This window comes from Thalassophryne amazonica, chromosome 8, assembly GCF_902500255.1.
Source record: "Thalassophryne amazonica chromosome 8, fThaAma1.1, whole genome shotgun sequence".
Classification (NCBI taxonomy): Eukaryota; Metazoa; Chordata; class Actinopteri; order Batrachoidiformes; family Batrachoididae; genus Thalassophryne; species Thalassophryne amazonica.
Genome location: NC_047110.1, coordinates 74863282 through 74887664, shown reverse-complemented (window position 1 = coordinate 74887664; position 24383 = coordinate 74863282). Strand labels below are relative to the sequence as shown.

General features: G+C 40.2%; 1 protein-coding gene across 2 annotated transcripts in view; it reads left to right on the top strand.

The window, feature by feature from the left end:
- The first annotated feature begins 6886 nt into the window (after positions 1-6886).
- The window catches only part of mapk8ip2 (mitogen-activated protein kinase 8 interacting protein 2), a 97056-nt gene continuing 79559 nt past the window's right edge, over positions 6887-24383 (top strand). The window contains exon 1 of one of the 2 annotated variants that reach the window (XM_034176670.1): positions 6887-7210. In XM_034176670.1, coding sequence (XP_034032561.1) covers positions 7146-7210 — 65 coding nt within the window. In that variant the 5' untranslated portion in view covers positions 6887-7145. The remainder of the gene's footprint in view (positions 7211-24383) is intronic. The other variant, XM_034176669.1, reaches the window with a different exon arrangement.

Below are 24383 nucleotides of genomic sequence, written 5' to 3'. Positions count from 1 at the left end.
AAGCTGATTATCAAGACAAAGTTTTATGGCCCTGTGTTGTGGAAGGGATATTGTCTTGCAAGGGTCTGGCCTTGGTGTGAGGTCATAAAATTTGGGTTCTCCTGGCCTGGAGAGAGCCATTATAATGTCATGTAATTCATAATGACTGAAAATTCACTGATAAAAAGGCAAGGGCTCCTTTTTGAAGAACTTCGATTTATAGTTGTTTTTCTCTGCGAAGCAGTGTTGAGGCCCAAAAGGGAGGGGGGGTCAGGCTTATCTTCTAGGTGGCCAAGGAATTTCTCAACTGAGAGGGAAAACACAGTCTTTCTCCAGTTGAATACTCAGGTTTTTGTTGAGACAGCATTAATGTATTTATTTAATCAGGGTGACTCGAGGCCATGCACTACATATTGTTTCACTGAGTTAAGTTTGAAATGAAACTCAAAGCTTGGTACCAAATCCTATTAAATAAGTTTACAGGCTGTCAGATAAGCTTTGTAATTGTCATATAATGCATACTTTAGTTCATACCCAAAATGAGGGTGAATGTTAACTTTGACCAGTGCTTATTATTATTATAGGTAAAGAGGCTTTGTTAATGTTACTATTACATCCTTGCCTACATGTTTAATGGGCAGTGCAATGTTATTGTACAATTTAAAAGCGAATGTGCACATTCATTAAAAAACAAATTTTTCTTTTTTTTTTACTAGTGTGACTATTAAAATCTGAAATTTTCTATTAGTTTTCATATCGGCAAATATCAGATATTGGCCACAACAGCAATACAAATATTGGATATCTGTATTGGCACGAAAATTTCATATCGGACCATCATTACAAAAAATATTGAACCTTCTCACGATATTCAAATTTTTGAGATGCACCTGTACATGGCATTTCCCAGGTATTTGTTTTAAAGGAAAGCAACACAGTTCATTCATTCACTCATGCAATAGTACATCAGTGCACATGGTGCTGAGATGTTACATAAGCCAAACATTTTTGCTCCATCCTTCATGCAACTCACCAAGTGTGTAGCAGAAGCATAGTGTATTGTCCTATTGTTGTTTTGCTCTCTGATCCCCCGCCTCCATTGATTTTCACTGCTATTGGTAGTCCTGCATGGTTAAATGAATTTCTTTTTGTTTGTTTTCAATTGTTATTTCCTAATTTCTTCTGCTGTCACCTACACATGCAATTAAACCCAGATTGAACAATAAGGTTCAAAGATTGCTGGCCAAAGATTGTTTTTGAAATACATGCATCCGTATGTGATTCTCCCTGTCCCTCGCCAGGTTGGCGTCCACTGCCAGCTCTGTTGTTTAAATTTTAGTTTTTGGGTGTAGGAAATTGACCAGGGACTATGGTAATGATGAGAACACAGCTGGCTTTAATATCTGTAAAATCTTCAAACCTTCAAACCAGGAAACAGCAATTATTAATTTTAGACTGAGTCATGTAGTTTGAAATTGTATATTAGCTTATGTCATGGGAGACGTGGTGGTGTTTGAATCTGATATTAGTGTTATTCTGCCTCTGATATGCAGCCCAGTCTCTCTCTCTCTCTCTCTCTCTCTCTCTCTCTCTCTCTGGCTCTTCCTAGTGTCCTATTTCTGCACTTCAGGTTTACTCAGACCTTTCAGTCAGACTAATGGCCACAGCTGTCTCTTACTGTGTCATCATCTCCCTTCAGTATTCTATTAGTGTCTCTCTGTTTTATCTCCAGTTCTGGATTGTTTAGCGTTTCTCAACATGTTCCTAGTGTCTTTTGTCATGTTATTTCCCTCCTGCTAGACACCTTTTATGCCATCCTGCTACTAAGAAATGATTGCTTGGTGTGAGAACTCTGTTATTGACCTTCAGCCGGTCTGTTTTTTTTTTTGTTTTGTTTTTTTTGGGGGGGGGGGGCTGCAACTTCTTTGTGAAAGACATCTGTTTAGGACTGATCTCACGTGCTCCTGACCAGTGTTGCCACAATTACTTTAGCTACATTCAGCAGCTGCCAACAACTTCGACAATTTGTCTTGTTGAGACAGCTGTTCCTATTTTATACCCCCTTCACGCATAACATGACTGAAGCAGAGTAGCGCATGAAGGAGGAATTGCATGCCACTCGTGAAAAATCAGAGCGGCCTCAAACGCCTCATACAGCTGTCGCCACAACCATTCGTGCACCCCAGCGGCCCGAAAGACAGCAAGTGCCCTGCGAGTGCCCATTCAACTCTACAACCACCCCCACCCCCTCAGCAGGTGTTGGCCAAATTCCAGGTGCCACACACAAACATCCAACACCACTTACTGGACACTTAGAAAAGGCGGGGCTATTTGCACTCCCAGCACAAGAGTAAAGAGCAGATGACCCCATTTGAGCTGTCTGTGAAAACTCTCTAAGTGCAACAGGTTACACCTAGCAGTGTGCTGCTGGGACAGCTGACTGCTGTGTACTGCAACTCAGCTGGTGAACAAGCAATCACGTGTGGACGGGCGCTCATGCCCTAATGACATACTGATAATTACGTACAGACACGATCACATGAGGACCGTCTAGCATCTGAGCGCCTGGTCACGGTGTGAAGCCAGTCAGGCAGGCTGATGTCTGTAGCACCTGGCCTCAATTCGCCCTAATTAAATAAATACATTAATGCTGTCTCAACAACAACCTGAGTTTTAAACTGCAGACAGACTGTGCTCACTCCCAGTTGAGAAATTCCTAAGTCATCTGGTGATCTTAAGATAAGATAAAGACATCCCCCCATGGGCCAACACTGTGCTTCGCAGCAAAAGCAGAACTGTAACTCAAAGTTCTTCAAAGGGAGCCCTTGCCTTTTTCCCGGTGAATTTTCTGTCACTATGAATTACATGACATTATAATAGCTTCACGTCAGAATCTGAAATTTCCCAGGCCCGAAGAACCAACTTTAATGGCCTCACGCCAAGGCTAGAACCTTCCACAATAAGAATAAGAAAACTCTGTCTTGACAATCAGCTTTTATCTTTAGGTCTAAGCAAAGGACAAGACCTTTTGTTTAAAATAAAAAGAATTAGATCAGTATTTTTTTATTCATATATAAAGACTTCTAATGTTGTTGGTATTGATTAATCAAACGAAATGCTTTGCATATAATCATTCCATTTTATTGACATGTGTTCCTTGTAACTGATGTGTGTTTAAGTGTGATCTTTCTGCATTATCAATATGTTAATGGTGAAATATTCTGTTTTGACCAGATGGAGTGTTTAAGTGATGATTAATAATGTGTATCCATTCGAGTGTCTTAGAACAATAGTATACCAAAATAGTTAATGTGTTTAAATAGTTGAATCATTTGGGTCTGCCCTGTGAAGACATGAAGTTTTCTGTGAGATTACACACCCTAAATGGGCAGAGTTTGGTGACGTTAGTCCCCCTTAAAAAGTTAGAACAGAGTGCTGCCTTTGTCTCTTTTGGCCTCTTCGCTCCTCTCTTTTGTCTCTCTTGCCTCGCTCTCTTCCTTTCTAAAACATTTAATTATTTTTGGGTCAACAAGGCCCCATGCTAAGCTAACCTAGCTGAAGCTACCACGTGGCATTCATTCTTTGTTTTATTCTTGTCTCAATTTTCGAGAATTTTAACCTGATGCTTTAAGGTGCGTCAAGTCTTTGAAGTTTTAAGAGAACTTTCAATCTGAACTTTTCAAAATAATAGTGAATTTACAGAAAAGCAGCTTTCCTTGTCTGTTGGCTAATTTTCCAATGCTCTTAAAGTTTTAATTTTTTTCTAAATTCATGAAGACTTTTAATCTGGCGCCAACAAATTTTTAAAAGCTACCAGAAACCATTTTCAACAAACACCTTCCACATCTGGGGTCCAGCAAGCTGATGACCTGACTGCAAGCAGCCATCCTGTCGGTAAAGCCAGCCGACACAAGCCTTTGGGATCACCCAGGGAGACCACTGAGTTAACCCCTGACCCAAGTGAGCACTCTGCAGAACCTACAACGACAGACAGACGGATCGTCCGAACCACCTTTTCAATGGACCAGCTAAGTGACCCAGTTAAAGGTTCCAGAAAAAGGGTTTGCTGTCAATGGATACAAAGTGGCTTCTCCTTATTATGCTTCTTCTTTTTAAACATATTCATATGTTTGTTTAATAATTTTCTGAAAATTAATTGGCTTCAAATTTCATCACTAAATTCTAATTACATTTATTTACTTATAGTCTTTAAGCTTCATCTCTCTTTCTTTCATGTCTCATGAGTTAAGCAAATTGTGTCTATAAATGAACTTATTTAATCACAGTGCACAAAAATGCCAGTAAACTGTTCATTTCTTGTATAATTGTAAATAAATTGTAAATATTTCTGCTGTGGTTCATTTTGTGTTCAGAAAGAAACCTTTGGTTAGCCGTATCATAGAATTCAGACTTTCAGACCCGAGACAGATTAATTAATTTGAGACTGATAAATTAATGAATGTTTAAATTAAAGTACCTATGCTTCAAATAGGTGGTGCCCCCGAGGATTAATTATCCTAATTAAATAATAATTACTAAGCCCTAAAATTGTTAATTATTTTGGTGACCCATTACACTAGGCCTAGGCCAATCTAATTCAGTTTGGGAATTTAACTACTTATTCATTCCATTTATTTTGGTGCCCGCGTGTGAGCCAATCTAGAATTAACAAATTTTGTTGCATCTTTATGGTGCCTCCGTGTGAGACATGTAATATTTGCTACATGTCACTTCCACCATGTAAATTGTAGTTTACATGACAGACAGAAAGAATGGAGATTAAATAAAACAAATAACAAATAAGGGTAAAGGTGTAAACTCATTCATGTGCGATTGCTTTATTCATGCACTTTGCTGTGGACATACGGTGTGTGTCAGCTGACCGCCGACTGTCAGCTGGACCTGACCATGCACGCAAGGTGTTAAATTAAAAAACACAGACATCAGACAGATGCAGGACAAACAATTAATAATCCATACATAAAATAAAAATTCACAGAATAAAGGAACAGAGAGCCTTTTTTTCTGTGAGCTGATGACGTCCACAGACAAAGGTGGGCATGTCCCTGTGACAGGCAGCTGTTCAGATATCTATGCTCGCAAGTCACAGCTGGAGAACACCTGTAGTGGCTTGTAGTGTATAACCTCGCATAACTAAACCATGAGGCGTGGACATCAGCTTCTATCCTCACGTGGAAATAAATTAAACACATATCATCTGTCAGCTGACCGCCGCGTCAGCGCACCGCAACGCTGGATGCCACGGTGAGGCGTGTGTCATTGCAAGATTTCCCCACATTGTAATAATTAAAACACATATCACATTTGCAACGTGGTCACTAGCAGATCACTGCGCGCTGGACACACCATGCCGGCTGATGTGTTCATGACACGGGAGACGGCTCTTCATGAGACGAGAGCCCGGCTGATGTCTTCATGAGATGAGCACATCAGGTAATTGATGTAAAACATAAAAGGGAGAACAATAATTCACATCATTTCAGTAATTCCTGGCGTACATTTAGGTGGAGGCTAAGTCCACTCTTTATAACAGGAATTAAGCATTATGAATTGTGGTGTATTTTACATTTTGTTGCTCCACTGCTGTGTGTGTGACTTTCCACGTGCGCACATTGTGTTCGTGTGCACAAAACCGCAGCCGCGGTATCATGCACACCTGTCTGACTGTGTGTCCCTCCCGACAGCAGGTGGAATGTTTCGTGGTTCTCCATTTCATTTTTTGTTCGCGGATTTTCTTCCAGTTTCTGCATCTTTTGCCCAACATCGTGTTATGTGTGAAGGGGCCGTTAGAGTGTACAAGTGGGTGAGTGCCCTGTTCAGTTTTTTTTTCCTTTAGTATTTTGTTCTTGTTAGTGGACCTGGTAGGATTTGTTAGTTTTATTTTACTTTGAGAGAGTCTGTCAGAGTTTGGATCTCAATATGTGCAGAGTCTGTTCTCTGTACTGGAGCAGCATGCGGTTTTAATCCTGTTATAGCTACTGCCATGAACATGCACACAGAACTCTCCACTGTTTTTCAGGCTGCCTGATCACACAGGTGTATTTCTTAGATTTTTCACAGTTATACTGATGAGCCTCTAGCAGAGGCTGTTTTTAACAGGCTGCATTTATGTCTAATGGACATGCATGTGCACTAGGATGTTCTGCTACAGTATGCCAAAAATAAAAATGTGACTTTCATAAGATGCTTCCTGACAAAATTGTTTGCTACTGCTTTTACCGTGACTGCATCAAAATTAACAGTTATCACTTAAAAACAAGTCATCATAGCACAAGATCACACTTATATAAACTTTGTCTTTAATCTCTGCCTCAATTCTTAATGTCAGCAGCTACACTCCATTCAACAGTGCCGGGACACTTCCACAAAGCTACATAAATGCTGTCGGAAAAAACGAGTACCCACTGCATGTTGAATTGGCACAAGTTTTACGCTGGATGCCCTTCCTGACGCAACTCCACATTACATGGAGAAATGTGGCAGGGGTGGCATTTGAACCCGGAACCTTCTGAACTGAAACCAAGCGCATTAACCACTTGGCCACCACCCCTGCTCCAGTTGCGCATACCTGACACTAAATAATAAAGTGTTGTTGTTGTTTTGTTTGTTTGTTTGTTTTTTTACTCATCTGTATTTGGTGTAATAACCCATATGAACATATGACGTTTTGAAGTGAGATTGGGGTGGTGGCGGTGTGGTTCAAAGGTTTTTGGACACTTTGTCTGCTCCATCCAGTGGGACAGCCTGCTGGCGGTGACGTCTGGCTCCACACCCCTCCTCTGTCTCCGCACTGCTGGCAGTATCATAGCAGCCAAGAATAATAATAATAATAATAATAATAATAAAAAAAAAACGAGCACTGAGGCTGCACGCAGCGCTCGCACGCGCGTCATCCGGACGTATCGAGGTGGGGGAGATCGAGGATTTTCAATTCGGCTTTTACGCAGCGCTGCGCACCGACTCTGAGGGGACTCTCTGTTCAGCCCTGTGTGTGATCGGCCGCAGGTTTGATGGTGCTGATCCGGATAGTCTGACTGAAGGGTTGCGGGCCCAGGGGGGCGTCTGTCCTCCGTCCTGTGACTGTGAATGGACTGCGCTCCTCTCTGTGATTTTCTGCAGTCGCTCTGAGTCATTTGTGGAAGAAGATGGCGGACAGGGCTGAGATGTTTTCCCTCTCCACCTTCCATTCGCTCTCCCCTCCTGGTTGCAGGTAAGCGCTTTTAAGCGGTGGCGCAATGATGACAGTATGCGCCACGATGCGCACTGTTAATCAGCGACGAGGCCGCCCTTTAAAAACGACAAACACGGTCATTGGTGATGTGATGGATCCAGTTAAAGCGCAGATTTCCAGCTGTGAGTGTCGTTTGGATCAACCTGCCGGGCCTGGCGCTGCGCCTCTGTGCGCGCTGCCAGTAAACGCGTCTGGTTTGCGGGTTTTTTTCCCCCCACAATAACACAAATGTTATTTTGTGAAACGTGTGAGGGTACTTGGGATGAAGGATAGGGAAATGATTGATTTTTCGCTGGAGCCTTGCGCATCCTCTGTGCGAGGCCCACGCCCTGTTGAGTGCAGCCGAGACAAGGGCATGATGCTGAACAAAGATGTGACAAACTCCACGTTCTTGTTTAAACATGCGCGATTCTCCAAGTAGCGTTAAGCTTAACGTGTCCAGATATACAGCATGGCTACATTCACATTATTGGCTGATGTGACCAGAAGTAAAATAAAATAAAAACAAAAACCCAACAACAAAATAATAATAATAATAATAAATAAATAAATAAATAAATATTAATACAGTTGTATGTAAAGGTTTGGCCACCCCTTATGATTTCCATGATTTTCCTTTATAAATCTTTGGTTGTTTGGATCACCAATTTCAGTTAAATATATCATATAGTAGACAAACAGTGATATTTGAGAAGTGAAATGAAGTTTATAGGATTTACAGAAAGTGTTCAGTAATTCTTTAAACAAAATTAGACAGGTGCATAAATTTGGGCACCCTAATAGAAAAAAATACATCAATATTTAGTAGATCCTCCTTTTGCAGAAATAACAGTCTCTAAACACATCCTATAGCTTCCAATGAGAGTCTGGATTCTGGTTGAAGGCATTTTGGACCATTCTTCTTTACAAAACATCTCAGGTTTGTTGGTTTCAGAGTGTGGACAGCCCGCTTAAAATCACACCACAGATTTTCGATAATATTCAGGTCTTGGGACTGAGATGGCCATTCCAGAACATTGTACTTGTTCCTCTGCATGAATGCCTTAGTAGATTTTGAGCAGTGTTTAGGGTCGTTGTCTTGTTGAAAGATCCAGCCCCGGCACAACTTCAACTTTGTCACTGATTCATGAACATTGTTCTCAATAATCTGCTGATATCTGTGGATACTGGAATCCATGTGACCCGCAACTTTAAAAAGATTCCCAGTACCTGCACTGGCCACACAGCAACACAGCATGATGGAACCACCTCCAAATTTTACTGTAGGTAGCAAGTGTTTTTCTTGGAATGCCGTGTTCTTTTTCTGCCATGCATACCACCCCATGTTATGTCCAAATAACTCAATTTTAGTTTCTTCAGTCCACAGCACCTTATTCCAAACTGAAGCTGGCTTGTCCAAATGTGCTTTAGCATACCTCGTGACTCTGTTTATGACTTATACACAGAAAAGGCTTCCTCTGCATTACAGCATCTCCTTGTGCAAAGTGCACTGTATAGTTGAAGGATGCACAGACACTATCTGCAGCAAGATCATGTTGTAGGTCTTTGGAGCAGGTCTGTGGGTTGACTGACTGTTCTCACCATCCTTCGCTTCAGCTTATCTGAGATTTTTCTTGGCCTGCCATTTCAGGCCTGAACTAGTACTGTGCCTGTGTTCTTCCATTTTCTATGTTCCTCACAGTGGAAACTGACAGCTGAAATCTCTGAGATAGCTTTTTGTATCTTTACCCCTAAACCATGATGTTGAACAATCTTTGTTTTCAGTTCATTTGAGAGTTGTTTAGAGCCGCCCATGTTGCCACTCATTAGAAGAGATGCAAAGAGGGTAAACATTTGCAAATGGCCACCTTAAATACCCTTTCTCATGATTGGATTCACCCGTGTAAGGAGGTCAAGGGTCAATGAGCTTACCAAACCAATTTTATGTTCCAATAATTAGTGCTAAATGTATTCAAATCAATAAATTTACAAGGGTGTCCAAATTTATGCACCTGCCTAATTTTGTTTAAATAATTATTGCACACTTTCTGTAAATACTAGAAAGTTCATGTCACTTCTCAAATATCAGTGTGTTCATCTGCTATATGATATACATTATCAGGGGTGCCCAAACATTTGCATACATCTGTATTATCCATCCATCCATTTCCTATACACACACACACTTACTCCAATTAAGGGTCACAGGGGGTTATTCCAGCAGTCACAGGGCATGACCCCTACCTGGCCACCTATTGAAAATTCAAGTTGCCAGTCAGTTTGTTCAAAAGCGTAATGTCTAAGGAGTATTTGTGCCAACTTTGGTGCTTGTATCACCATTTGCATGATTTTGCTCTAAATATTCTCTTAGCTGCTGCACTGTGATGCTGTGCACTGACTTCCAGTACAGACTGTTGTCTGCACTCTCCTCACTCCAGTGAAAAATCGCATCAGAAATTTGTCCATCTTAACTTCATCCTCTTCATCCTCACAGTTCTTCTTGCCTCCAGATGGCTTACGGCGTGGTGGATTTTTTGTGTGTGTGTGTGTGTATTAGAAGAATTAGCACCGTCAATTAGTTCCTTCAAATCATTGTTTACCAGCAAAACAAACTCTGCCATGTTTAGCTAAATGTCGCCCCCGGTAGAGTGAGCATGCTCGGTGGTCGGGGTGTGCAATAGCACATTTCATATAGGACCAAAATTGCAAGCTAAAAAGCACTGTTGCACAGTAAATGAAACACCGTGGCAAATGATATGAATAATCCATGTCATGTGACATATAAGCCACCAATCAAATGACAAGGATCCACTCAGCCATTATATAAAGACAAACACATTCACACCCGCACGCACACCTACGGACAATTTAAAGGTTCCAGTTCACCTAACCTGCATGTCTTTGGATGTGGGAGGATGCCAGTGTACCCAGAGGGAACCCACACAAACACGACAAGAACATACAAACTCCATAGGTGGGAATTGAACCCATGACCTTCTTGCTGTGAGGCAACAGTGCTAACCCCTGTGCTGCCTGTATTATTATTACTGTTAAATTAATTTACAGCTATTTTGACAATCATTTAGAGTTTTTTTTTAAAATGCCAACTTTCTCCAACTTCAGCTCCTTTAGTGTGACTATTTTATGGTTTGTTTTAATAGTTTCTTTACTCCTATGTGTCAGTCAACTAAAAATTTCTGAGTTGTGGACAAAATAAAGCTTTTGAATCCATTTTCGTGGCCTCTGGAAAACTTTGGTCAACATTTTCTCATCATTTTCTGTCATTTTATTGTTCTAACAACAAACTGATTAATCAAGAAAAGAACTGATTGATTAACTGTATGAGAAAATAATCTTTAGTTGCAGCATTAATCATCATTTTATTGGTTTGGACTATTGTCAGTCATGTTTGCAGTGATGTGTTCATGATGTCATGAAGCCGGAAGTTATGTGCTTCAATTTGGATATACAACCCCTGGCAAAAATTATGGAATCACCGGCCTCGGGGGATGTTCATTCAGTTGTTTAATTTTGTAGAAAAAAAGCAGATCACAGACATGACACAAAACTAAAGTCATTTCAAATGGCAACTTTCTGGCTTTAAGAAACACTATAAGAAATCAAGAAAAAAAGATTGTGCAGTCAGTAACGGTTACTTTTTTAGACCAAGCAGAGGAAAAAAATATGGAATCACTCAATTCTGAGGAAAAAATTATGGAATCACCCTGTAAATTTTCATCCCCAAAACTAACACCTGCATCATATCAGATCTGCTCGTTAGTCTGCATCTAAAAAGGAGTGAACACACCTTGGAGAGCTGTTGCACCAAGTGGACTGACATGAATCATGGCTCCAACACGAGAGATGTCAATTGAAACAAAGGAGAGGATTATCAAACTCTTAAAAGAGAGTAAATCATCACGCAATGTTGCAAAAGATGTTGGTTGTTCACAGTCAGCTGTGTCTAAACTCTGGACCAAATACAAACAACATGGGAAGGTTGTTAAAGGCAAACATACTGGTAGACCAAGGAAGACATCAAAGCGTCAAGACAGAAAACTTAAAGCAATATGTCTCAAAAATCGAAAAATGTACAACACAACAAATGAGGAACGAATGGGAGGAAACTGGAGTCAACGTCTGTGACCAAACTGTAAGAAACCGCCTAAAGGAAATGGGATTTACATACAGAAAAGCTAAACGAAAGGCATCATTAACACCTAAACAGAAAAAAACAAGGTTACAATGGGCTAAGGAAAAGCAATGGATGACTGGATGAAAGTCATATTCAGTGATGAATCTCGAATCTGCATTGGGCAAGGTGATGATGCTGGAACTTTTGTTTGGTGCCTTTCCAATGAGATTTATAAAGATGACTGCCTGAAGAGAACATGTAAATTTCCAGTCATTGATGATATGGGGCTGCATGTCAGGTAAAGGCACTGGGGAGATGGCTGTCATTACATCATCAATAAATGCACAAGTTTATGTTGATATTTTGGACAATTGAAAGGATGTTTGGGGATGATGAAATCATTTTTCAAGATGATAATGCATCTTGCCATAGAGCAAAAACTGCAAAAACATTCCTTGCAAAAAGACACATAGGGTCAATGTCAATGAGCAGATCTGATTTGATGCAGGTGTTAATTGGGGGGATGAAAATTTACAGGGTGATTCCATAATTTTTTCCTCAGAATTGAGTGATTCCATATTTTTTTCCTCTGCTTGGTCTAAAAAAGTAACTGTTACTGACTGCCACAATCTTTTTTTCTTGATTTCTTATAGTTTCTTAAAGCCAGAAAGTTGCCATTTGAAATGACTTTAGTTTTGTGTCATGTCTGTGATCTGCTTTTTTTCTACAAAATTAAACAACTGAATGAACATCCTCTGAGGTTGGTGATTCCATAATTATTGCCAGGGGTTGTAGAGGCAGTTCAACCTTGTAGGTCTGCATGGATTTTCTTGCGTTGAAATTCAGCACTCTGAGTTGTGAGATTTAACGTAGTAACATCTCTACCATGACTGTTAAAACAATAATATTAAAAATTCTAGTTAATTATTTTTAACACATATGATATCACTCTTTATATATTTGTGAATTTACAGTTACATTTTTTACAGATGTCTTCAATAATTGATACTGTCAGTGAGTCAATACTAGAAACAGAAATACACTCATCTGAGACATATTCCGTCTTTCTCACCCACAGTGAACATTTGTCATAACATTTATGTTCATTGTAATGACAACAACAAAGCACAAATATGTTATTTTGGCCGTCAGTGTTGTTTTCCGAGTTGATGAAATGAGCATACTCTTTTCAGAACCCTTGGAAGTTCCCAACTTTGGTGTTCTGAGTTTACAATTATCTTGAACGCAGCATAAGTGATTGACTGGTGTCATGGCAATCACTTTACTGGATGTCAAGTAGGAATCAGGCTACATTCCAGTGGCGGCTGGTGAAAAAAAATCTTGGTGGGGCTGGTGTGCCAATAGATTTCCCTGCCTTGTCCAGTACAGGCATTCAAATGAACAGTTGGAAAATTACTACAATTCCACAATAATCATTTCATGTCTTTCTCAAAATCAGCAGTTTTACAGATAAAGTTAACCATTTACAGCTATATTAGGCCTCATTTATACTTTGGAAAGGAACAGTATCAAATACAATACAACACTCAAGTTCTTGAGCAAGGAACATTTCACCATTTGACACCAATTACACACATAGTACACTAAACTGTACTGCACTGCCATTATCTTCAGCCAAACAGATCCTGCACAGTAAAATCACCAGTGTTAAATTAACACTGCCAGTGAACATATGGTCCCACTCTGACCAGAGTAGGACCATATGTCCTGTCAGTGATAGTTTTACACTGGTGAGTTTACTGTGTGGGTTTCACAATCAACAGAATAGAAAATATCACCAAATTTAGACTCTTTCAAAATAGGGAAAAATTCGTCAATTGACAAAAGAGCATTATGTACTACAATGTTCACACCACCTTCCAAAAAAGAGAGGGACTGAAAGAGGTGGTGTGTGTGTGTGTGTGTGTGTGAGAGAGAGAGAGAGAGAGCAAGAGAGAGAGAGAGAGAGAGAGAGAGAGAGAGAGAGAGAGAAAATTAAGGTAAAATTAAGGTAATAATTTGCATAAATAACTTAAATTAAATAAATCGGCTAACTAATAACACCAAAACCTTTAAATTAAATTGGTTAAAAATAATAAACAGTGTAGAGGACAAAGCAAATTAAGTACACAAAACCACTTAATTAAACGATTTGCTAAACTTGTATTAGTCTGACTATAAATTTCTTGTGTGTACACAGTAGTGGCTGAGTTAGAATTTCTTTAAAAACAAACATGCAAATTGCTATTTTAGTTTTTTTTTTTTTAACTGAGCAAATCATTCGTTTTAGACTGTGGAATAATTCAAAGAATATTTCACTTCTGTGGGCTGATCCTCATTACATGTGAACTGAATTCAAAATGCTAGCATGGCTGCAGCTTTGAACGCTGTTACAAACAGCCCCGGTCTCCCCTAACTATTATAACTGGTCTGCTGTACCAATAAAGATTACAGCTTTGACCCCCTAAAACAAACATCACATTCATTTTATCTTAAATTTTCATCCTCATTTCCACACCAGGAGCAACATTCAGGAATAAATCCTGACAGCTCGTCAGCTCACCTGAGCTGAAGTGGGTCCAAAAGCGAGTCAGTCCGCAGCTGAAAACCACTGAGGACATAACGGTCAGGAGGAGTAGCAATCGTAAAGTCCCAAAGTTCTTCAACTTACTCCAGCAAAACACATGGAGACAAAAAAATTAATATAACCCAAACGTTGGTGGGGTTTATGTTTCTGCCAAAAACAGCAGCACTTTGATAAATTCACGGGCGACCCAAGCCATTAAATTTGGCGATGCTGATTGGCCAAATATTTATTATATTTCCTTAGCAACCACACACAATTGGTCCATGGGCACCAATTCTGTCACCCATAAGATATTAAATTTGGCGATGCTGATTGGCCAAATATTTATTATTTTCCTTAGCAACATACACAATTGGTCATTTCGCTGCACTTCAGGGGCAGATGAGTGAGCGCCCAAGAAGAGAAATGATACGTCCTGTGCTTCTGTCTGTGGAAATGCACTGTTGAATGAGAGTCAATTGGTGGAAATGTTGTTTTAATAATTCAGATTACATGTAGGCACATACTATTAAGTAATACTGACATTGATAATGCTTAAAAAAAAATGTTATCACTTGTCCCCTCCACATCTGGGAGGGCGGTGCCCCAGCGCCCCCTATGGGCTAGCCGCCACTGCTTCATACACATTTTTGCATAATGTTACCTGAGTCAGATTTTTTTTTTTCCTCATATGGGTGACTCATAGTCATGTTCGTATGATATCTGTCTGATTGTATTCACAGCAGTTACTTTGGCAGATGACATATGATGCTACGCTATAAATATATAAGGCTACAGTCACATTAATACTTTAAGTCAGGGGTGCCCAACCTTTTTTGAACAGTGATCTACTTTTAAAGTTGAAAGTGTATTGAGATCTACCAAGCCATATCGAAAGCCATAGCGTAGCCACAATTTATTGTACACCAATATAATAACAATTTTCTGACACAAAGATAAAGCTTTAACAATAACAATGCATTATTGAAGTAAATGTGCATGCTGAAAAGAATAAGCACAAGTAGCCCTAGGACTGGCCTCAAGTTGGAAATGTTGTTCCCTACCTTAGTGGGACTTCTGGCACTGAGAGGAGGAAGCTAGTATCTCATAGTCCGGACAGTAGGAGCTGAGTGCCAGCCGTAAGCACGCACTCTCTTTCTGCATTAGATTCCAGAATTGGACATTCATGCAATGTGCTGCTCTGGATTTGAGCTCAATGTCATTTTTCAATATGAGGATCTTATTTGCAATAGCACAGCATGCCACTTTGGACATTATACAGTCCACATCGATATTTTCCCCAAAATGGAAAACAGAAAACTAACAACAGGCTCAATGGATGCAAAGTCAGTAAAGTGCCTGTCAAATTCTGACAAGATGCTCTGCACTTTATCATCATAACGTGCACTCTCAGGCTCCACAGTCTTTGTCCTGGTGCTAAAGTTCTGTGTCCATGTGTGGAAAGTTCTGCAGGTCACACTGTTGCAACCTGCTTGATTGGTGTAAGTTGCTTTTAAACTTGCTTTCAAATCCAAAAGCTGTGCATATTCAGCATGGTTTGAACGTTTCACAAATTCCTAAAATTTCGGGCAACAATTAAGATAACCGTTCCAGAAATTTACCTCTGCTCAGCCACCTAATGTCTGTGTGCAGCAGATGTGTGTCATCTCCGTACAGAATAAATGTGTCCTTAGACTCCTGGCCCGAACAGAACAAGCAATCTTGTTCGCCACATTCATCACTCCTCCATATTTATGGACCGTTGTGCTGATAGCCGACTTTTCAATTCCTAGACTTTTTGGGTGAGCATTTAGCCACGATGTTATCATCGTAGCTTTTGTGAATCATTGTGAAATGCCGCTCCAAATTCTTTCTTCAGTAAAGCCACATTTACATTGCAGATAAGTCATATGGATTTTCCATTCGAATAAATGAAAAAATAATCCTCATCCCACTCAGAATAAAAATTTAAATTTTTTATTTTTTTCCTCCTCCACCATAGAAGAATAAGAACTCTTCTTCTGTGGCATTTAACGGCAGCCAGCAGCCTTATTGGCACATTGCTGCCACCTTCTGTATCAGTCTGTTATTTTTCATTTTATTTTTTTATTTAACCCGGGTTAGTCCCATTGAGATTGAGACCTCTTTTGCAAGGGAGACTTGGACAGTTATAAAGTTTCCAATTCACCTAACCTGCATGTTTTTAAATGTGGGAGGAAGCCGGAGCACCGGGAGTAAACCTACGCAAACATGGGGGGAGAACATGCAAACTCCACACAGAAAGGCCACAGGTGGGAATCAAACCCATAACCTTCTAGCTGTGAGGCAACAGCGCTAACCACTAAGCCACCGTGCTGCCAGAAAGGTTGCATTGGCTGGGAATCAAACCTGGGTCAACTGCTTGGAAGGCAGCTATGCTAACATATATATATATATATGCGAACATCAATCGCAATTGACTGGTTAGACATGCCAGCTTTAAGTAATCTGATTTCTATTTAATTATTTATTTTTAATGGGTATGGTTCGTGATTCATGTTTCTTGTCTGAGCACATTCATTGCTGGGTATCAAGTATGTAATTATTTAGAAGTTTTGAAGAAAACCAAATGTTGTAAGACTTTGGTATGTGGCTTTGCCAAAACCAAATAGCACTGCTTATGTTTTTAAATATATTGCAACTGTTGTTTATTTTATTTCTTGATTTTTTTTTTTTTTTTGAAAAGGTTTAAGATTAAAGAAAGCTATCCTCAGTTGAGGCAACTCAAAAACATTATTCATGTTGTATTTAAACTGTTGCTTAAATAAATGTATTATATCTTGTATGGTGTTCATTTATTTATTTTCGGTCCTTTTGTAAACTATTGTGATTATATATGTGATACTTGATGGTGTTGTAATTGTCTCTCAACAGCCAGAACAATGTTTCAAAGTGTAATTTGTGTGTTGGTAGTTTTAATTAAAAAAAAGTGTTATGGTCATTAATTAAGACTTCCAAAAGGAAGTATTTTAACATTGAATAGATGCTTAAAAAACAGTTATGGTGAAAATACATATTAAAACTGGTTTAAAAATGAAAGTTTATTCAACGTCTATTTATAGACGTGGTTAAAAACAGTCTAAACCCAAATGTTGATTAAACGTCTACAAATAGACTTTGAAAAAACATTCACTTTTGAACCATGTTTGAACGTCTTTTCAACTGTGGACGTAGATGTTTTATAAAACGTCTTCAGTGTAACAATGCTCACTGGATAGGCCTTAGTAGTGCGAAAATAACAACTCTTTGAAGGTTGCAAGAACTTATGGATCTGTTCCTTTCTGAAAACCATTAAAAAGAATGGTTCACCCCACTCATGGAAATATAGACCTGGAATGGACGTCACGTGAGTAGCGGCGTGCCGCACGGCGGCCATTACTAAGGGTGGAGAGAGCGCCTTGAGCCAGTTAAAGCAACAGAAGCAAAATGAGGGGAAAAAAGGCAGCCAGTGCTTCACCATCAACTGCACCAACTACAAAAACAAATTCTAGAATACTAAAATTAACTGTACAATAGTCTTAATGTAATTATGTAAAATAAATGTCTATTTTAAAGTTGTTATGTCTCAGTATATCGATATACTGAGACTATAACTCAATGCCATAAGTTCTTTTCATTAAGCTGCATTCGCATGCATACAAATATGGAAACAAAAAATGTTTAAATATATTTATGTCTATATATATACTTGCAGTTGTTTAATATGATATGTGCATGGTGGTCACAGGCGGCATTTAAATTTTAACAGTGTGGTTGGAGGGGATGGAGGAGGTACTTTTTACTCTGACTGAAGGTCAAAAGTCATAAATTCTGAATGGCTTTATATCGACTTGTAATAAAATGTTAGTAAAAATCATATATATGTTGTTGTCATTAAAAGACTAGCAAAATATTACAGTGGAAAAAGCAGCAAGGTAAATGAGCACAATGGTAAGGCATACTTCAGATTTATATTTTAATACATAAGGATTTTTTATCCAGGCATGTACGGGTTCATTAGAGCTTTTAATCAGCTTGAATACAACTTACAAAGCCCCATTTATAAAAATCCATTGAGAATTATGATAACAGGAAAAAAACATCACAGTAAATGAACAGAATGGCATATTTCCCCCCAAATTTCCACACTTTACATAAAACATTTTTTGTCTACCCAGGCATGTATGGGTTCATTAGAAAGAGCAATTAAAGGGCTTTAAAACAAGCCTACATTTATTAAAATCTGTTAACAAATAGCGACAATAGAGTGAGAAAAGCAGCACAGTTTGTCATCATTTCCCCAAATTTCTGCATTTTACATAAAAGTTTTTTTCACACACACATGCATAGGTTCATTGGAAAGAGCTTTCAGAGGGCTTTAAAACAAGCCTACATTTATTAAAATCCATTAAGAAATAGCAACGCTAGTGCAAAAAAAGTGGTCAGTTTATTATTGATGATCTGCACATTTCCACCCTTAGTAATGGCGCCTTCCTGTCCTGAGCGAAACTAATAGATTGAGGCGCGCGCGTCCATTCCAGGTCTATATTTCCATGACCTCACTACCCCCAAACACGCCTATGGTGTAAGTGCATCCTATTTCAATTGTGTTTGAGTGAGGGCGGAGCTGAGCTATACACACATGTACACAGCATACAGATGAAGAGGCTCGTGCTCAAATTAAATTGAAGGGCCATATTGATGGAAGACGGGTCAAAAATAAATGTTCATCTTTTTTTAAATATATACAATTAACTGCATCAGAGTTAAATGGATGAAACATTATAGCAAATCAGCAATCCATATCTAAAAAAAATTAATAATAATGAAATTATAAATAAATAAATTTCCTAATAAAACACCACTCTGATTAACAGTAATTTATTAATTTGCAGAAAAAAATGTTAATTGCCCCAGTGAGCCAAAAACAAAGGGAGTATGGGCTAAAATTTGTCCACAGTCCCGAAAGTAGGCAGCTCTGTGCTGCTTTGGCAACATTCACACAAAACTCTTTATTGCATGATCGCCTGGAGATGTGGGCGTGTGTGTGCTTTCGCCTATAACCGCTGTGAAATAGTCACAAAATAAAATTTTCTCTGATTTTCTGCTTTGCTTTTAATGTCACTCCCTCACTGCTGCTCTCTCTTATTTTCTCTTCTCTTGTGACTTACTGTTCTCACTATTCACATGAAGAGAAGTGGAGTACATTTAGAGCAGGCAGTGAAATTTGCTCCCGTAGTGGCTCCCCTCAGTCGCATCCTTGTACGGTCAGTCAGTTTCCAGACAGATTCACCATATGGTTCCTACTGTTTGTATTTCTTAATGATTGATGTATGTGAATTCCATGACATATTCATGTCATACTGTGAGGCAATGTGGCTCAGAGAGTGTGGGGATACAAATGCAAACTCACACGCAGACACGTAGGATGAATCGAAAAGGTTTCATCTAACAAACAGGCAGTGGTTCGGTACACAGGGTGGCAGCCAGCCTGGCAGAGGTATCAGGCAGGCGTTAGGCAGAGGTGTGGTCAAAAAACAGGCTGAGGTCAAACACGGTAATACAGAGTATGGCAGGCTAAGACAGGGGCGTGATCCAAAAACAAAACAAGGTAAAAAAAAAAAATGGCAAGGCACTCAAGACTGTGACCAAAGCCTGGAACGAAGCTTACAGAAAACAATGAACTGGCATTGAACACATGCGGCTTAAATAATAGAGGTGGCAATCAGAGAAAACAAGGCACAGGTGTGGCAAACAAAGAGATGAAGATGAGTGCAAGAGAGTGCGGTGAAACAAAAACAAAGCAAACTGAAGCAAAAGATAATAGTTACAAAAACCTCAACAGTAAGTAAGTCCCTTCGGCTGCTCCCTTGTTTGCACTCGGGGTCGCCACAGCAAATCCAAGGTGGATCTGCATGTTGATTTGGCACAGGTTTTACGCCGGATGCCCTTCCTGACGCAACTCCACATTACATGGAGAAATGTGGCAGGGTCAACAGTGAATAACAAAAAATGCCAACAGAAAAATAAGACCAATGACCTAACAAATAGTAACATGAATGGAACTGGGCAGTAAACTAGGAAAGAAAATGAAAGACCTAAAAAGAGAACAACAACAAAATAAAAGGCTAAGACCAAACTAGAACAGAACACACTGTGGCTGAAGTATAATACACAGAAAAGAAATAATCAGAACGAACTAAAACAAGACTCGAGTGACTAGACAAAAGACAATGACAGAGGATCAAAGAGTGAAACGGATGCTGATAGGGGGCAGAACGTAACACAAGATCCAAACACGAGAGGACATGGGCCCAGACAGGGATGGACCTGACAATTCAGGGATTTGTAAATATTTATGTATCTATCCCTTGATTTGTCTTAGGAAAACTAAAAGTAAAAAGAACATATGAACAACAAGTGCAATCAGAGATTTCTGACATCTGTGAATCTGGATCCGGATCACCTCCAGAATTTAAGGGTGTCTTCCATGACCTAATATCTATGTGTGGTGCAAATTTGGTGAGAATCCATTAAGTAGTTTTGACGTAATCCTTCAAAGTCTATATAAAGTGAATCTTGATCCAGAATCTCGATCCGGATCACCTCCAAACTTCAGTGGAGTCTTCCATGTCCTAATATCTATCTGTGGTGCAAATTTAGTGAGAATCTGTGAAGTAGTTTTGATGTAATCTTTCAAAGCCTATATAAAGTGAAATCTTGATCCATAATCTGGATCCAGATACGGATCACCTCCAAAATTTAATGGTGTCTTCCATGGCCTAATATGTATCCGTGTTGAAAATTTGGTGAGAATCCATTAAGTAGTTTTGACGTAATCTTTCAAAGCCTATATAAAGTGATATCTTGATCCAGAATCCGGATCCAGATCTAGATCACCTCCAAAATTTAATGGTGTCTTTCATGGCCTCATATCTATCTGTGTTGAAAATTTCATCAAAATCCGTGGAGTAGTTTTGATGTAATCCTGCTAACAGGCAGACAGACAAATAAACGCTGATGATTTTATTACGTCCTTGGTGGATGTAATAATTCTTATATTTAGCTTGTTCAGCTACTTATGGGCTTTGAAAATGGAGATACTGTGTGCCCAGTACACATGTACAAATTACCATAATTTCTAAACGGATCATGCAACCTTTTTTTGTTAAATCCCTTAAATTAAAGCCAACAGTCTACACTGCAAGCATACATTAATTGCTTATTTTCAGCTCTATTGTAGTGGTGTGTAGAGGAGAAATACCCCCCCCCCCCCCCAAAAAAAAAGTAACTGTCCCAATACTTATGGACACAACTTTATTAAGTTATCTATGTAAAATGATCATGAGAATGAATATCCCATCTGAATAATGCAAATAACTGACATGATATTTTAATGAGACACCCCTTTATTTCCCCAAAATATGAAAGAACGATGAACGAGCATGAAAATGTTTAACATCTAAATCCAGGTTTGCAGTGAGGTTTACAATTTATCTGCGTCTGTTCTGACTCTACGCACAGTAGTCACATTGACAGACTTGAAGCTCACATCAGCAGTGGGTCCACTTGTACAAGGAGATCTTCACTTTATTGCCTGAAGTGGCATAAATAAGTGCTTTTAATGCTCATTTTTATTGTGTATTCTCGTGTAAATCATGTGAAAACTCTTGAATGGGCGTTTTCTGTGTCAGTGAACGAGCTGTTGGAGCATAGTTCCAACCTTCCATCAATATTTGAATGTACAGTCATGGCAAACAGCCTACCGTAGAATAATCAGGCCACCAAGGACATGGATCACAGCTGCTGGCACTATCTGTGAACACAGTGGAGAGCGATCAATCATTCGGCTGAAGGCGGTGACAAACCGCGGTGGATTACTGACACAATTCAGATCTTACTGAGGATTTGGATTGCACAGAAAAAGAAGATGTCATTCACTTTTGGAATTTTGAATGCGTTAGTACGTTTGTACCTTAGTATGTCTATATTTGTGTGTAACTAATTTGTTTCTGGAAGCTGGTGGTATTGTGCTGTCTGTACAGTAATCTGCTTTACATAACCTCACTGCTCATTCCAGGAGGCAACATAATCCGTGAGGTTTTGTTTCTCACCATATTCTGTAACAGTTTGTCCCTCCACTCTCTGAACAGTCAGTCTGTACAGAACAAAACCTCATATCCACTGATTTTTGCCAAAAGGAAAAATATATTATTATTTTTATTCCATGTCACATATATAATGTTATCAGTGCTGAGATGACTTGTCAATAAATAATCCATTTTGTTGGTTCAAAGTTCAAAGTCTTTATTGTCATTGCACAGTTATACAGTGTACACCAGCACAGCGAAATTGGGGCACGGCCCTCTCCTCAGTGCAACATACATACATATAACACACAACATACATTAAAAAAAACCCAAAACTGTATATTAATACTATATAAAATTATAATAATGCACTCTAAAAAAATGTATTGCACGTGTGGTTGTAATTGCACCTGGCCCGTAATTGAGTGACATAATGTCAATGTCAGCTATTTCTGTTCAACAGGGCGATGGCCCTGTTATAGAAACTGTCCCTCAGTCTGTTTGTCCTTGCCCTCAGCATCCCGAACCGTCTGCCTGAGGGCAGCAGCTAAAAGATCCCGTGCCCTGGGTGTGTGTTATCTCCCAGAATGCTGCATGCTCTCTTGAGACAGCGGGTGCTGTATAGATCTTGTAGAGAGGGGAGGGGATGGCCAATAATTTTCTGCGCGGTGTTAATGACCCTCTGTAGTGCTTTCCTGTGTGCCATGGTGCAGCTGGAGAACCACAGAGAGATGCAGTACGTCAGCACACTCTCAATGGAGCAGTGGTAAAAGACGGTCAGCAGCTCCTCCTTCAAGTTGACCCTCTTGAGGATCCTCAGGAAGTGGAGCCGCTGTTGAGCCTTCTTCACAACCGCCGAGGTGTTAGATCTCCATTGGAGGTCTGCATCTACCTGCACACCCAGGAACTTGAAACTGGGCACCCTCTCCACATACTCTCCATTTATGCAGATGGGCTGCAGATCAGTCTTTCTCCTCCTGAAGTTCACAATCACCTCCTTTGTCTTGGAGGTGTTGAGGACCAAGTTGTTCTCTGCACACCACCTCTGCCTCTGAACCCCCGCCCTGTACGCTGTCTCGTCTCCTCCCGAGATGAGTCCCACTAAGGTGGTATCATCTGCAAATTTAACGATGACATTGTCTGGGTGGGTGCTGATGCAGTCGTAGGTGTACAGAGGGGGATTCAATACACAACCCTGTGGAGAGCCGATGTTGAGGCTGAGGGCTGTGGAGAGATGGTTACCGACTCTGATTCTCTGCACACGGTCAGAGAGGAAGTCCCTGATCCAGCAGCAGATGGTGTTAGGGAGCCCGATGTCCATGAGTTTAATTATCAGTCTGTCCGGGAGTATGGTGTTAAAGGCAGAGCTAAAGTCAACAAAGAGAATCCTGGCATAGCGCCCCTGCTGTTCCAGATGGAAGATGGTGGCATGGAGTGCTGTGCAGATGGCATCCTCTGTCGATCTGTTAGCTCTGTATGCAAACTGATATTGATCGAATGTAGGTGGGAGACAGGGCATGATGTGGCGTCGGACCAGTTTCTCAAAACACTTCATGACCACAGGTGTCAGAGCAACTGGTCTGTAATCATTTAGACTGCTGATGGTGGTCTTTTTAGGCAGTGGGACGATTGTGGCCGACTTCAGGCATGGTGGGATGACAGACTGAGACATTGACTCATTGAAGATCTTGGTAAAGACCCCAGCCAGTTGATCTGCACACTCCTTGAGGACCCTCCTGGTCACCCCATCTGGTCCAGCGGCCTTCCTGGGGTTCACTGCTCTCAGTGTGCACCTCACCTCATGTTCCTGCACTGAGAGGCTGATGCTGTTGTTGTTGTTCAGTGGTCCATCTGCGGCTGCCTCAGGTCTTTCCACCTCAAAGCGTGCAAAGAAGTGGTTCAGCTCCTCCGCTAGCGCAGCGCCACCCTCCGCCATTACAGTGCTGGAATTAAAGTGGGTGAGGTGATGGAGTCCTTGCCACACCTGGCGCGTGTTGTTGTTGCTGAAGTGGTCCTCAACCTTCATCTTGTATGTTGTTCTGGCCTCTCTGATGTCTCTCTTCAGGTCGGCTCTGGCTGTGCTGTACTGCATCCCATCCCCAGAGTTGAAAGCGACATCACGTTGCCTCAGCAGTACCTTCACCTCTTTAGTCATCCAGGGTTTCTGGTTAGCATACACCCGGAAACGTTTGTCAACAGTGACATTGTCAACACAAAAAACTGATGTAAGAGAGCACAGATGTGGTGTACTCCTCCAGGTCCTGGTGTTCAAACACACTCCAATCTGTGCCCTCGAAACAGTCCTGCAGCTGATGTAATGCCCCCTCTGGCCAAGTTTTTATAGTCCTTTTGGTTGGGGGAGCT